We start from the raw sequence: 16,669 nt of genomic DNA on the forward strand, positions 1-16,669 counted from the left end.
GTCATCTCTCTCTGGTATAGGCGTGGTGTCCGAAAGCCAGGTGTCCTCTGTCTCCTGCGGGCTCTAAGTGTCTCTGCTCTCTGGAGAGTAATTCCCTGCCGTGTAGGGGCTGGTAGGGGTATGGATCTCTGAAAAAATGTAGTAATCTGTGTCTGTCGCCCCCCCTCTGGAGCTGTCTGAGCCTGTAATAATGTCTCTCTGTGGCGCTGTATGTCTAGAATGTATCTCCCCAGTATGCGCTGGTCTGCTGTCTCAAAGATCTGGCGTAGGGAATGTGGCTCTCTGAATAAAATGGAATATCTCTCTCTGATGGCTGTATATGCTCTGCATCTGCATACATAATGCTCCTCACTCTCCACCTCCTCTCTGCACAATCTGCATACCCTCTCCTCTCGGGGGATCCGTGCTGCTCTGCCAGTCTCAATCTCCAATCGGTGTGATGAAACTCTGAGCTGACCAATAGCCACTCGGGAGCCGTGTGGTAAAAAGCCCTCCATGTATCTAGGCCTCTCTATAAATCCATCATCAGTGATACTCATGAAGTGATCTCTGTAGTATAGCATCTTCGGTGGAAGAGGCTGTGTAGGCGATATCCATGTCTCTCGTGTATAGAGCTGCCATAGATCCTGTCTCAATACTCTGTTCCTCTCACTATGAGAGAGACGGATATGTGGTGCATCCCTGTCATACTGGAATGGTGGTAGATGATCCATGTCTAGGCCATGCTGTGAGAACCAATGTGTGACCTGTGCATACCATGATCCTCTGTCTCCTGCCTCAGCAACTGTCTAGATGCCTGAAAAGCTCTGTATGATAATCTGTCCTGTGGCATCTCTCTGAATCTGTCTAGCAGGCATATAGTCTGAAATATGGCCTCTACTATCATAGGAGGCGCAGCAAACTCTGCTCGGATAATGTCATGAGGTACTGACGGTTTGCTGCGTATCATGCGTGCCATCATGAGGGCCTGTGGTCTCTCTATCTGTGTCCACCAATGAGTAGCAAGGCCTGGCGCCCATACTGCTGCTCCATACATCAATGCCGGTGTGTGAGAGAGAGAGAGAGAGGGAGTGAGGCTTGAGCCTTGAAAGTTGAGGGAGAACTTGAGAAGTTGAGTGTGAGGGTGGGTTGGGGTATGTGTGTGTGTGAAGCTTGAGAGAGTGTGTGTGAGGGAGAGAGAGAGAGTGTCTTGAGAGGCTACAGCTTTCTTGTGTGAGAGCTTGAAACTTGAGACCTTGGCCCTTGAGGCTTGCCGCTTGAGGGAGAAATGAAATGAAATGAAATGTTATATTAACGTCTTCAAAAGGCCATAATGACCTATGAGACCAAAAGTTACATCATGGTGGATCTGATACAATGTCTGGATAAAAAACCCCAGAAAATGAAAAATAAAGATGATACTACTGGCACCTAGAAAATGAAACTGGAACTGGAAGGTACACTATGGAGGTACCTCCATCTCATAATATGTGCCGCATCGGACACTGGCGGATCTCCTCAATATCCTCTGTGGTCAGCACCCTGACTGGGTGTCTCGCATGCCTCGCAAGAATAATCCGAATCTGCCGCTGCAACCTCCGTCTATGCTGGGATGCCCTCCTCCGTAGTCGTGGGCGTCTGGACCACCCAAGCTCAATCGCACGATCAATCAGTGTACCCCTGGTGTGGGCGGTATCCATGTCCTGCTGCTGCTGTGGTCCATCTGGCGCAGTGATGGCGGGACTAAAGAAGTCTGTAATGTGCCTCTGAGTCTGGCTCTCTGTGCGCCTAAGCAGGCTATCTCTATGTCTCCGCAGCTCAAGCAAGAACAATCCCAAACACCTCTGGTCCTGGTACCCCATGACTCTGGAAAGTGGTCCAAAACCCTCTCTGAATAAACAGTGGAAACGACCACGTATCTCATAGTATGCAGTACAATGGCATATATAATGCAGCTCTGTCTCTGGCTCCCCATGGCATACTCGGCATATCCTGGCCTCAGCTGGTATACCTCTATATCGGCCAATCTCAATCTCAAGCTGGTGTGAGGATGTACGAATCTGACCAATAGCACATCGTACTGCATGAGACAAGTGTACATCCATGTAACTGGGTCTGATCACAAAACCATCTGCTGTGAGCTGAAGAAAATGCTCTCTGTAGAAAGCCATCTTCGTGCCCAGCTCCTCAGTCGGCTGTATCCATGTCCTCCTAATGTCCAGCTGAACTAAATCCTGACGGATGAGTCTGGTAATCTCTGTCCGTGTAAGAGTGAGAGAGGGTGCCTCCAGAGAATACTGGAAGGGAGGCAATCTGTCCATGCTAAAACCATGTGCTTGGAACCAAGATGTCATCTGTCCATACCAACAAGCCGTGTCTCCCTGTAAAGCCAACTGTCGGGAGGACTCCAGGGCGAGGCGTGCATATCTGTCTCGGGGGAGATCCCACAAGCCATGTATGTAGGAGACTGATCTCGTAAGAGCCTCAATCACCAAAGGGGCAGCCGCCAGCTCTGCTCGAATAATCTCATGAGGTACCACAGCCTTGGCTCTAATAAGCCTAGCAATCATAGATACCAAAGGCCTCTCCATACCTCTCCACCCGCCTGCGCTGTGATGGCCCACTGAAGGTCCCCATATCTGCACTCCATAAAGCATAGCTGATGTCACTAGAGTGTCAAAAAGCCAGAGTTTCGTTCGAGGTTCCTGAAACTGAACCTGCGAACACATCCTCTCCAAACCACCCAGGGCTGCATGTGCTCTAGTCAATCTAGTCTCTGCTGCTCTCCTCATCGAAAACACTGGCCCACTGAATACTACCCCAAGATATGTATATGCATCTGTATACTCCACAATCTCCTGCCCATATGTAAATGTGGAAGCTGATCGCCTAACCCACTGTGGCGTGGTGTTAAACACCATAACCTTGGTTTTGCCAAGGTTGACAGACAATCCACTATCATGTGCAAACTCATGTAAAGCATCCAGATGACGCTGCATACCCTCAGGAGAGTCAGAGATCAACACAATATCATCAGCATATAACAATAGTGGGATCCATGTACCTGCTAGCTGGGCTCCTCTGTCCCCCAATCTCTCAATGTAGTCAGAAGCCTCATCCACATACATACCAAACAGTGAAGGAGATAACGGGCAACCTTGCTTCACTCCTATAGTGGAGTGAACCAAAGTAGAGACCCCCTCTAGGGTGCGTACCTGTCCTGCAACTGATCTGTATAAAGCCATAATCCCCCATATGAGCTCTGTGGGTACCCCCATCTCCTGTAATCGCCTCATCAATCTGGCTCTGGGCACTGTATCAAATGCTTTGCGGAAGTCCACAAAGCTACAATAAAGCTTGAAATGTGAGAGGGAGTGTGTGTGTTTGTGTGTGTGTTCTTATAGGGAGGGAGGCAAGAGAGAGGCCAAGGCCCAAAGCCTCGAAGGCTCAATGCCTATGGGCCAAGGCTAAAGGCCCATGAAAAGCCCCTCCCAAACAGCCCAAAAAAAAGGTAAAAAATGTGACCATTGCCCAAACAGTAACTTGCGGCGTTCCCATGCAGCCGTCCCCCACAACCGTCCCCTCCTGGATCCGTCCCCGGAACGTTGTCCCTTGTGAGGGACGCCCAACTGGGGACGTCCGTCTGTCCCCGTCCCACAGTGTTCCCGGGACGGCGTCCCCCCATTCCAAGGGTCTGTCCCCTCCGTCCCCTGTGACTATGCTCTGGGCCTTTATGCATGAAGGTGATCCTGTTGGTCTTGTAAGCCTCGCACGGATCAATACGTGTATGCCAAGGCTTTTCAAGCAATACATCACAGCCATTCAAAAGCGCCACAAGAAAATCCTCATGATCCACATAGCCTTGAATGTGTATGCACAACTTGCCAAAAATAGGCATGACTTGCACTGCTCTACCACCAAAGGCAGCCCTTGCTTCAATTTGAGGACCCATGTCCTCCATGTCAATACCCAAAGTAGTTGCCATCTGTGTAGATATGAATTTCTACACAATCATCAAACATGAATAAAGCAGGCTGATCCTTAAGCTGTCCCCAAGCTTTACATACAACCTTGTCTTTGCTATCATGTGAAGTGCTGCCCTGCACATCCGGAACCATATGCACATTAGGCTTTGATGCATTTGCATTATCACGCTTCTTCTTGTTTGGATATGCCTTTGCAATATGCTCGGTACTACCACAAGTAAAGCATTTCCCCTCACTCATATATTGCTTTTTCTGCTCTGGAGTGAGACCATAGTCTCTCAGTTTGAAGGGACGCTTCTTGGTAGTGTTATTTTCAGCCTTTGTACCATTTTTATCTTGGTTTTGGACCTTTTTAGGTGGCTGTCCATTATTTTGCAGGTTTTGGACAGCCCTCTCTTTGTCTTAAAATGAGGATTTAGCCTTATTGGATCGACTCAATTTGAGTTCCAATTGCTTGGTGGTGGCGGCTGCGATTAATTGGTCTAAGGTGTGACCAGGATACATTTATACTCCCGCTTTGTATACGGGTTGCAATCCCGATTGAAACCTTCGCTTCCTTTCCGCCTCGGTGACATGCATAAATGGAGATACCTCCAAAAGCACTTTCCAAAACTTTTGTACATATGCATTCACTGATTCCCCCTCATTTTACTTCATCCAATCCCACTTCATTGTTATCTCATTTGATGCATTGGGAGGCAAGAATTGAGCATAGAACCTCTCCTTGAACTCTTTCCATGATCTAAAAGGATTCGGTGAGAGCTTCTCCATGAGCCACCAATGGACAACAGTGCCTTTCATGAACATGCTTACATGCTGGATCATGGATTTTTGAGTGAAATCCTCATCACTGAAAGCAATATCAAACTGGGCAAGAAAAGCAAATGCCTTTGATGCATCATATTCCCCATGATATGCGTCAAACTTCACAGATTTGTCTCCAGCTTTGAAGTCACGAGACTTTGATGCATGTGCCTGCATCTCAACATGGTTTTTCCCATGTTTGTCCATTGGGATAGCCCCTGTGACTGGCATCATTTTAGGACCAAAAGGTGATGCATAAGGCATAGATACATGTGCCCTGTAAGCATGAGGCATGGCTGGCCCCTCAACATGCATTGATACATTTTCAGCCATAGCTTCTCCCTCACGAGCACAATCAAAGGCATGAGTGGCATGAGAGATACGCGGAATACCTGCACCAACAGAAAATTGTAGCCCATGTTGCATGTGTTGTGCATGCACATTTTCAGCCGCCGGCAATGGCATTTGAAATACATTTTGACCACTACCATAAACATTGTATCCTTCACGGGCTACATAAGGTATTCTTGCATGGCGTGAAGTCACTGATTGTTCCTCTCCCATAGCATGGAGATTCATCCTCTTAGACATAAGTTCTTGTTTGGGCACCTGTGGGGATTCCAAGACATGTGGGATGGTTGCCTTTTCTGCATAGGCATCCTTGGTACGAGCCAAGTATGCACGTGCTGCATCCCTCGGTTGCATGTGCAACTCTTGAGCAATCATTGGTATTGCATGATCCATTTAAGATTTAGCTTTCTTGGCCTTCAAACGGTCATGTACCAATGGATCCTCGCGGCGGCAGAGATTCAATTCTTCTTGTTGTGCATGGAGAAGAGCCTGCATACCAGTAAGTTCAGTCCTCAAGACTACGGACTCTTCTTCCTACATCTTCTCTTTACCACGGGATGGCTGTCCCACATATTCATGTTCCCTATTGTTTACCACATGAGTTTGCTCATCCTGTAAAGCATTGGAGGCATGCATTTCATTGTCCCTGCCTCTTGTGTTAGCATTTTCAACATTCATTGTATGGCTATCCATAATGTTCTAAGTGTAGAGATAGCTAGTGTTCACGGTGATCGTCTCTCACGATAAAAGTGAAAGAGAACCGTATGCTCTGATACCAATGTAACTTGGTTGAACACAATGCTAAAATCAATACACTTAAATACACTAAGATTTGCTCAAACACAAGAAGTAATTTGTTGAATTGACAAGAGACACACAATGAGCCGGAACGGCCGACCTCTCTCTCAAATAAACTAAATTGATCTTGGGAGAATCAAGTACATAGTGTCATGGGCATTTCTGACCAGATTTTATACCAATGCATATGAATACAGTATTGCAAACAAGTGGTTGTCGATGTAGACTTGCAATCCACACTACCGTCTCAAGTGCCTATGTTCCCTACCATCTGCTCTCTATTGCTCCACCAACACATGGTAGCAACAATCTGCAAGAGAGCACGTAGGACAAGAGAACACTACATAGGGTATGTGATCTTGTAATCCGGTTCCTCCCTCCTGCTACTTGCTTCCATATTTAAGCATAAATGCTTACCAATTGTAAGTAGAGTCGACGACAGTGGAAGTCTTCGCGATGGAAGTCCTTGGAGTGATGAGATCTTCGATTTGTCGCATTTCTTTGCGACAAAAGTCTTTAAGAGGATGAAGGGAACCTTGGGAAAGCTTCCCCTATGGTTCAACTTGAAAAAGGAGGGCTGAAATTAGGGTTTTCAGAAAAAAGACCAGAAATTACAGCAATAAAGAGAGCTGTTTTGCTGAATTTCAGTCATTGGCAGTGTGTATAAGAGTGATTAGCATCTGGAAACACACTTGGAAGCTTGAGAAACACCTTAGCAAGCTTGGAAATGGAGTTGGGAAGGAGAAAGTATAGAAAATGCAGCCCAATAGCCCTCATGAAGGAGGCGCCAATCTCTAGAGAGAGAGAGGAGTGAGGTGGTGAGTTGTCCAGTGTAGGTGGCAGGCAGGTGGTTTGTGGAGCAAGCTAGAGTGGACACATGGCTGGTTACTCCCTTTGTACAAAGGGGATAAGGTCTGGGCGGTGGACATTGGGTTATGTCCACCTCGGGACATCAGTGTGTGTGAACACCGGGCTGGTCATAATTTATAAGTGAGTTTTGGTCGCCCAAAACTTAATGAAGTGTGTACACACTCACTTATAAATTTGTGCTAACTCCTAAGGCTAGGTTTATGACCAATACTTACCACCTATCACATGCCACATACCTTACCACCTATCACATGCCACATAACCATGTTAGCAGACAGTTTCACACGCACGGTTCGCTGGCGGGCGTATCCTTACCCGGAACTACACATTGGTCAAGCAAGCATGAAAACAGCATGCAATTTCAATTACAAGCAAACACATAAAGATGCTATGCAATGCAGCATTGGTATGGACAATCCCTGTTCATGAGACTATACCAAAATAGACCTTCTCTAGGCAAGTACACGAAGTACTAGACCCAATGGAACACCAATCCACCAGGCATTTCCGGGCATGTACACAGAGGCACAAGTCCCAACGGAAAGCCAAGTCCACAGTATCACATGAGTGGCATCAATCCTCGGCATATACAACTGCCATGGACACCAGTCCAATGTACATACATGATGAGAAAGCACGGGTGGACCAATTGGGTGGCCAAATGGTGACACAAGGAGTGACCGTGATATGGGGATACCTCAACTCCAAGTTTGTCCCTACCGCTCTATTTGATGCTTCTCCATCTACTATGACCCGAATCATATATTTTGGACCAATGGTGTCAAAAGCATTTGTCCACTACTCCACAAGCACATCAGAGCTCTTCCCTATTTCAAATGCATCATGTGAGGATAAGAAATGCATTCCACCTCGTGAATAAATCACAATACCATAGATGGTGTGAGAGCACATGTCACTCTAGCCATCAATGATCAGAGACACCCCATTCCTCTTCCACCCAACACGAATATTCTTTGATGCTGCATCAATGGTCTCTTTCTCGTTTTTCAATAAAGTGGACCTCAGAGTCTCTGATGAAGGAGTATATGGGGGTCCAAATCCAGCAATTGCACAGAGCATTTGGTGATCTTGCCACATTGAATGCAATGTGATCATGAAAGAAAAACTTGGCCGTTGCAACATCCACAGCTTTTCGCTTCCAAGGATCCCGTGAACTAGGAATAGTTCTATGGTGCCGTGGGAACAACAAAAGCCTGAGAGGATTACTTGGGGTAGAGCTGGTACTCCTAGCTTGTGCTGCATGGGTATGCTAGAAGCAAAAAAGAGAGATTTACAGCCACAGACCTTGGAGGTGGAGCTCGAAACACCTGTGCATCGAGCTTTTCCTATAACTCCTCCGTGTTTGTTGGAATGGATTGGCAAAAGCCACATCATGGCCAGGTTCATGCATCAAATGAGCTCGCACACAATTGGCACCTGCTTGCTTGCAATACTTGCATTTCCATTTCTTGGCGTTCACCTACAACTACCTTGTGGTGAACCCTAACTCAGTCTCATAGTCACTAGATTGATTGTGTCATATTGTGAGGGCTCAAAAAGGTGTGCTAAATCCTAACTCTCCTAGTCGTAGGTGTGCATCTGAGGACTGATGCATATAGCAGCTGCATACAGGGTAACATGTGACCATGCCACTAGACACCAATTTAGCCTTGCTGTTGTGATTTTATTTGATGGTTTATGTTATTTTTGACCATTTGTATCGTATGCTGTGGTTATCTTTGTGAGTTTCACTTGAATCTTTGTTCCCCCCAACTCTCATCCAGGTTCACTTTGCAGCTGGAAGAGACTTGAGACCTGGACAGTTAGAGGGCATGATACAAACACTGGCCAACTGGTAAGTATGGAATGTGTGCGGGTTTTCTTGGTATGTATTTTAAGAGATTTTGAAGCAGCTTTTGCATGCGAGAAACAAGTCCAATCGTGTATGAGACTACAATCGTCTCAAATGTGCCCATGAGTTGATCCTCTTTGCGAGCAAGATATTCATGCTGGATGCTATAGTAAGATTAGTCGTTTGTTCTTATTTTAAATCGCTGCTGTGATTTAGGACACTCGTGCGTTTGTGCTAGGTTTGAGGGCAGCGATAGAGAAGAGAGCAACGGAATTAAACACACAGCACACACGAGTCCTAAAACTACTGTTCTATTTTATGTACAAGAAGAAGGTATTACAACATAAATTCAAGCACAAGTGATGGCTGACGATTTCACATGTGTGGGCTGCCTACCTTGTCCAGGCCCTGCCCAGCTGTCCTGTAGATGGCCGACGACTGCTGTGCGCTGCCCTTGCTGCTCACAACCAGTACCTGCAGGCTGCGCGTCTGCCATGTGGCACTAGATGTCATATGACGATGCCATCACCTTCCTTAACAACTTTCCCTATATACACGTTTCTTCCTAATGGTTGTCCTCATGTAAATAGTTGTAATTCAAAACATTGCTGCCCTTTTTTGAGAGCAAAGGCAACTTTTATTGAGAAGGCAACAAGGCTACAAATTCTTCATGGGAGGTGGAAGAGCAACCGTAACATGCCATCGAGCAAAACTTGCACAGAGAGAACCAGGGTGATTTGGCTGATGTGGGCCTTAACCTTTGGGTTGAGGTCCTGCTTCGTCCTCATTAGAAGAGAGAACCACCACTTATTCTTGGCCTGCACCTGCGACATGCTAACTTGCTGAGTTTGAACAGCTGACTTCAGACTCTGATTATGACGCATATTGGCCGGGCTTTGAATGGTCAGGTTGTTTTTGAAAAGTTATTTGCGTGCATTATCTCTAGCTTTTCTTTACTTGTCTATCCAAATTTTGTTCTCCTTTGCAAGCATCCAAGTGCAGATTTGTCTTTAGTAAAATTACGCTAGCATAGAGCAGCTTTTCCAGGTCTAATGAGGCTATTAACCCTGCATATGATTACGTATGCGACACTTAGGCATTCCATGCACATGCTGCAACATATGATTGGCCTAGGGTACATACGGAGTAGTAGCTACTCATACATTATTACATATGTATGGATAGGGGGACTGATAAGTGTTGAATCTGTTGGTATTTCATGCACGTTGTCCTAGGGTCTTGGGTACATACATATAGTGATGGAACTGTGCCCACAACAGTGTTGACAAAGCCATACCAGCATGTGCCCAGTACTTGGGCTGATTTTCTGCCATGAACTCTGCCCAGCTGCTCATCAATTACACCAGTCTGAATGGCCTCTTGGCTTGTTGTGCTGTAAGCTGTGTTCCTTTTGTTGTGCAGTGATGTCTTCCCCTACCAACAAGGTTGGATGTCAATATGGGCCTGGTGAATGGGTATGTGTCACAGCAGCAGACACTTCTAGATTTCTGCACCTACTGGGGCTTCCCAGAGCCACATCACATTGAGTCTTAGTCCATTGTTTAAATCCCATACTAAAAGAAAATGTAGGTGGTTCTGTAAACTTGTCTTGCTAAGATTTTTTAGTTAATGTTTTGAACTTCTTCATATCTGTTGGATGTACTAAAAACTGACATGGGAACAACCTTTGTGGACAGTTTGAGTGCTTCAGATAATCTTCTGCTAACCATCCAAGAAAAGATAAAATGGGCTGACAGTATGAATGAGCTCAACTCCAAGCACACGAAAGAGGTCAAAGACAAGGCAGAGGAGATCCGCAAAACCATCAAGGTAAAGCATTATTTTTTGAAGCAGTCTTTTGGTATGCTTGGTAATGTAGTACTCTTGAGTAGAAGTCTTTTATGTGGACAGAGTGGTCCGTAGTTTCTGTCTATTTGATGGCAGAAGCCTTCACACATCAACTTGTAAGCAGGCAGAGATGGATCTACGGGGGCAACAAGATGTGGGTTTTGCTGATGAGGGAGCACTGGTCATGGACTATGAAGAGGACAGGGTTCGTCCCAAGAGGTGTAGTAGAGTGACATGTTTAGTCTGGATTTTTTGGGTAAGGGTGCATGCTGCTATTTACATTTTAACCTTTCTGTATTGTTATTAACAGAAGGCGTTAGTGGGAAGTACAGGATATACATATACTTCAGTGGCTTGAAATGTTGTTGCTATCGACGTTGCAGATACAATGGCAGCACAATGGCAGGCAAACCAAATTTTGTGTGGAAAACTTAGAGGGCCTTGAAGAAATGAGTGCATTGGTCATGATAGCCAGTTTTGTCCGCGTACCAGCACTAAATGTCTCAAGAGCAGCAGCAATACAATAACTTCATGCATGGTGGAAGTGGAGTGCAGCTGTAACACTATATTTTGTATTTTGAATTAATATGGGTAATCAGAAGGCCACCTAAGATGTAGAAGTTTGTGGTTTATTTCGGCTCTCCTTGCAACTGCTGTATTATGGAGGAAGTTAAACAATTTTGGAATGTGAATGGGTTTGACTGGAGTCTAAGGGTGATCATGGAGGTGATGGAAATCCGTTGTATGGAGTCTTGTCAGTACGAGGTATAGATTGACAAGGGTGGTGCTTTTGTGTTAAGCCACTCAAGCTTATGCTTTTGTGGATTAGGGTCAATACTGAACAGGGTAACTTTGATCCTGTGGTTTAACACCTTTTTCTTAGATATCAGTAGGGGCTTTTTTAAGTTGGCTGAATAGGTGCGGTCGAGCGTGGATTCAACATCTTGAATGCCTTTATTGTGGGCTGTATGCCATGTGGCTTCATGTGGTATGTTTTCTTGAAAAAGGTCCCTTTTTGATTAAGTGCAGTGCTGACTGCTAGCAGCAACTGTGGCATGGTTTGTGATGCAACAAAATAGAAGTGACAATGATCCTACGTTTGGAAGTGGGCCAATTTATGTAATGCGTGCACATAATTACCCACACTATGTACCTCCTTTAAGACAGGATTTGATTTTTAGATTTTGTATCAAGTCTGATAGCTTTTGTGCATCCTTCTTTTGAACCATGCCTGCGTGTTATCAAATTATCTTGATGTAAGCTATTCGTTTTCTGAAAAAGAATGAAAAAGTTATTAATGCATGCTGAAGGTCAAATTGGCCTATGAGGCTAAAAAATAGCACTATCTTTAATAGGCCTAAAGCAGCTATTGCAACAAAGAAATGAAAATTCAAGGGACTGTAATTTGGTGCATGCACCCAGTGAAGTTTTATTGGGTTTTGTGCATAATGAGCTTTAGGAAGGTTCAAGTGACAAAGGAAGAGGATAATAGAAACTTGTAAAGGGCTTAGATGGTCAAGAACCTTATTTGTCTCCATGTTACAAATCCATGGTGGTTATTTCGCCCTGATTGCATGCCTGTCTGATCTTTGCTACTGGATGATGATAGACTTCAAGAGTTATCCATAATTGTTATTTCGTCGTAGTTGCATGCATGTATGATCTTTGCTACTGGATGATGATGATGATGATGATGAGAGAGAGCGAATGGCATGTGCTCTAGTGTTGGTGTAAAATATAGGATTGGGCCTTTTTAGTAAGATATTCAAGTAATGGTAGTTTGCAATTTTACTTTTGTTTTCTATGTTTGCCATTGATGGATAATTTGGTACCTTAACATCGAATTGATTCTTGTAAAGCTCAACCTCTTTGTTTTCAGTCTTCCAATAGATAGGGTTACACGTGCATATAGGATTAAAAAAACACCTTGCTGCCATCAATCACGTATAAATGGAGTAAGTTGTAAAGTTCTTGTACAAATTAGGCCAATATATAGAAGATTAGCGTGGCCTTGTGTTGCATCTTTGGCATGGGTAGCACCATTAGAATGTAATGTCTAATTCAAATAAAAGGTTGTTAACATAAAGGCTAGCCCTATTTTTCAATCAATTACTAACCTTGGCATGAAGGTTCAAAAAAGCTACTCTACTGTAAGCAAACTTTAAGCTAGTTAGATTTAAAGTGATGGCATTAGGGTCTCGTTCCCTTTCTCCTTTTCTACATCATCTTAGTAGCCACGGTGACCAAGCGGTGTTTCCCTCTCAAGCTGTTCGTGAGTAGGCTTTTTTCTGTATTCATATATATAGCCATGTGATATGTATAGTGAGTGCATTTGTACATCATTGAGAGTTAAGCCAAACGTGTATGATTTGGATCCAGTCCAGCTTTAGAACCCCTTACTGTTTGTTAGGTGACACATATTGTAGTCATTTGTAGTCAATTGCTTTCCCTATGTTGTGCTTTGTGACTTTTTGTGCCTTGTATGTGGTTGGGAAGACTAGATTTATGTGGTCAAAGTGCTGCCTCAAGCTTAAACTTGTCCCCCATGATTGGAGGTGGCCTAGAGCTATCACAGCTTGGTGAATACATAGTTACTTTTTTTGGTATTCTTCATGTGTATGGTGCATGATTTATTGGTGTTGGGGAAATAATTTCTTGTGAAGATAATCCCCTTTTTCTTTCTTCTTTGAGTATAGTTCCATCATTTGCAAATTTTCATTGCTTATGTCTTTGTGAAAGGCATTACTATGTAAAGATGATAGTTGGTTGGTGATTTGGGTTCTCTGTATTTCTCTATGAAAAAGGTGTTTGCTCTCTTCATGGCTAGAAGAAGACACTTTCATCTTCAAGAGCAAGTTGTAAATGGATTGACATGTCATTTTAAAAACCCTAGCTCTATAACACAACCTTAGTTATAATCAAAACCAAATGTTGACTCTTTGGAAAGACCGTGGCTAGAAGAATGAAGGATGACTTCGTGACTAGTTCTAAAGATGATTGATGGTTGCACACATGGTTGATTTGTGATGGGGAGGTATGCCCTAGATGCGGGATCCTAACTTAATAAAGTCCTCCTTGTAATGTTTTCAAAACAAAAGTGTCTTTCAAAAAAATGTTTTCTACTACAATCTTATAGATATATAGCTTGTACATGTGCAAACACAAAAGGAGAATGAAATCATTGGAACTAAGGGTTTAATAAAACCAACTAGAAAAAAAGCAAAACACAGACTCAAGGCAATGGTGAACTTCATGAAATTATAAGGCTTCTTTTTTGAGCTAGGTTTGTTGCTACTTATGACAAATAGGCTACTTCAAAATGCTATGGATAAGCTCTACTCATTGGAACCTATAGCTCGCTTTAGAATGCTATGAATAAGCTCTGCTAATTGGATTATGGAGCCAGAGAAGATTCCTTTGCTTGCTTTTTCCACTAAAACTAGCCCCCCTAGCCTTCTCCGAGCACCCCAAGGCCATGAATGAAACTTTGTAGACTCAAAATACTGGGCTTTGGAGTATGCAGAGGCGAGAGAAGTAGCTGGAGGAGGCTACACCACGGAGCTTGGAGTAGGAGGTGAGGGTAGTGGAAAAAGTCTCTAAAGGTGGACATGGGACTATGTTTAAAGCTCAAAAATTGATATTTGAGAAGAAGACACGAGATTTCATAGATTTGATGGAAATCCTAGGGGCAATAAATGTAATTGGAACTTGCAAGTCTGTGGATTCTAATTTTTCATTCCCAAATCTTTTTAAATTCCATTCATAATTGATATTGATGGGGAGATTGTGTGATGTATGATAGTGATTGAGGAGATTGCATGATGTATGGATGCGCAATGGCATGGAGAGTGAGTGTCTGCTTTCCCCACATTGGATAAGAGACAAGTTCCTTTTCCTCTTCAGAGGTTAGATCCTTATCAATGAGCATTGGTGTTCCTCCCTAGGCTTTGCTAAACCTTCCTTGCCTTCCTTAGATCATTACGCTCTGAGACAAACATTTATATTGGTCACCCAATATAAATAATTTGTAGTTTTCAAGGATTGATCTCTTAAGTCCGATCCATCATATTCTTCTGCTTGTGTTTAGGCCATGATCCTCTTGGCTTGTGTTTAGGCTATGATCCTCTTGGCTTCTCGTTCAGCTTTTGCCAAAAGTCTCTATTTCACGTGCGCCTTTTTGATCTAGAAAAGTATGGTTCAATCTTGTTTCTCTTTACCATGGGTAATAAATTTCTCTAAGTCCTCGCCCCAATTATTAGAGAACTCTTAAAACGCTCTATTATAGCTTCGACATATCTTAGCCATTGTGTGTGGTTTTCTTCATAACACGTTATCTTTGACATGATAGTGCTTCCGTCTTTGTCTTAACCATATTTGGAGGCATTTCCCTTTTGCTAATGCCTCACTGTCTTTGGAAGTTCCCCTTTGGTAATGTCTGGTAGTCTTCGGAGAAATTTCCCTTTTGGGTAATGCATTATTGTTTGAACTTGTTGCTCTCGTTGACAACTCGAATTCTGAACTCTCAACAATAGTCCCAACCCTCATTATAAAGATATAGGTCGAAGGATTTCACCCCGCTAAGTCCAAATAAGTGTACTTTGAACATGACTTAGGAGTACATCAATGGTTGAGAATATGTGCATCCAATTTTCATTGAAATTTGGAGCATAGAGGAATGTGTACATCATGTCCTCTTCTTCCCTAGCATCTAGATTGATCTATGGTTACACACCTATACCAAAGTGGTTTAATTAGTCATCACAGACTCATTCCCAAAGAGGTTACCCTGACATTATATAAATTTGGTTGGTGCAAGAAGTTCATCACTACAAACATGTGATGATATTGCAAAAAAAAGATCTTTTGTTTAAGTTATTACAATAGAATCCCATGGGTCGTCTTGGTTGTGTTCCATTGGCCATCTTCATGATAATATCCATTCCTTCTAAGGTAGCACATTATCTTGCTAATGTTCCATCGGCCATCTTCATATTCTATCATACTCAAGCAACAACAATACGAGCATTGATTACTTAATTATATTTATGTACAAGTTTCTACAAGGAAATGAACGTGGTGCTCCATGAAACATAGAGTTGCGCTGAAAACATCTTGTTTATAGTGGACTCAAAGATCCCCCCACAATTCTCAAGACATGCCTTTATATAGGTCTACAATGCTCAAGCCATGCCCTTATATCGGTCTACAATCACACTTGGCATTGACTCATTGGTCTCGATGCACACTATTGCTCTAGACTTAAGGATGAATCCTAGGGATCAATCCATCACTTAGCCTCTTCACTAGACTTAAGGATAAATTGCGCAAAAGCACTATATGCTCGGTATCAGAAAATACATGCCTACCTACTCTCTTGCCTGTTTCAGAATACCTCCACTCAAAGAACTCTTAATGTGTGCAAAGATAGAGAGCATATCCTTATCTTCAATCTTTATGTGGATGACCTGCTCGTGTGACAGGCCTAGATGAGGGGCACATATAGCAGCTTTCATTATCGCTGACCTGTAAAATACATTTGATGTTTCTGACATGGGTCTTCTGCATTATTATTTGGGTATTTAGTTTGTTCTGACTGAGGGGGAACCATGTTATCTCAACAAAGATACATTCAACAACTCTTGGAATGCTTTCAAATGACAAATTGCAAACTTGTTTCTACTCCTGTGGAACTTGGTCTCCGTCATTTAATTGAGGATTCTTTTGAGCCTTTTGATGTAGCCACCTATCAGCAAGCTGTCAGGAACCTTACATATCTTTGCAATACCTGTCTAGATGTTCAGTATATGCAGTGTCACAATTGAGCAGGTTTATGCATTGTCCCGGTACTTGGCATTGGCAGCAGGCAGTGAAACATATCTTTTGCTACCTTCAAGGCACTCAGCACTATGCATTGTTTCACAACAGTATAGTGAGCCTCCTTTATGCTTATTTGCCTACATAGACAGTGTGACTTAGCAGGATGTTCCAATATAAGAGTTTCAACCAATGGATATTGTTAATGGATTTTTGAGGTGGTATAAAGCAAGATTGGTTGGCCAAGGATTATGAACAGATATATGGCATTGACTATTCGAAGACATTAAACATGATTGCAAGGATGGTATCCACGAGAGCTATCATTTTGCCATTGCTGCTGTGAAGAGTTGGTCTTTATATCAGA

The 16,669-nt window shown here is 43.4% G+C and overlaps 1 protein-coding gene across 5 annotated transcripts in view; it reads left to right on the forward strand.

The window, feature by feature from the left end:
* The window catches only part of LOC147614124 (COP9 signalosome complex subunit 7-like), a 94,043-nt gene extending 82,343 nt beyond the window's left edge, over nt 1-11,700 (forward strand). The window contains exons 6-9 of one of the 5 annotated variants that reach the window (XR_015263069.1): nt 8,573-8,643; nt 10,338-10,470; nt 10,585-10,707; nt 10,799-11,700. Coding sequence is in view for 4 of the 5 variants with exons in the window: in XM_086780657.1 (XP_086636783.1) it covers nt 8,573-8,643; nt 10,338-10,470; nt 10,613-10,744; nt 10,872-11,015 (480 nt within the window). In the remaining variant the exon portion in view is untranslated. Of the gene's footprint in view, nt 1-8,572; nt 8,644-10,337; nt 10,471-10,551; nt 10,745-10,798 lie in introns of those variants that run through there. The other 4 variants (XM_086780657.1, XM_086780659.1, XM_086780658.1 and 1 more) reach the window with 4 other exon arrangements.
* The last annotated feature ends 4,969 nt before the right edge of the window (nt 11,701-16,669 follow it).

The sequence above is a fragment of the Cibotium barometz genome, chromosome 42, assembly GCF_041138505.1.
Source record: "Cibotium barometz isolate CiBa-2024 chromosome 42, ASM4113850v1, whole genome shotgun sequence".
Classification (NCBI taxonomy): Eukaryota; Viridiplantae; Streptophyta; class Polypodiopsida; order Cyatheales; family Cibotiaceae; genus Cibotium; species Cibotium barometz.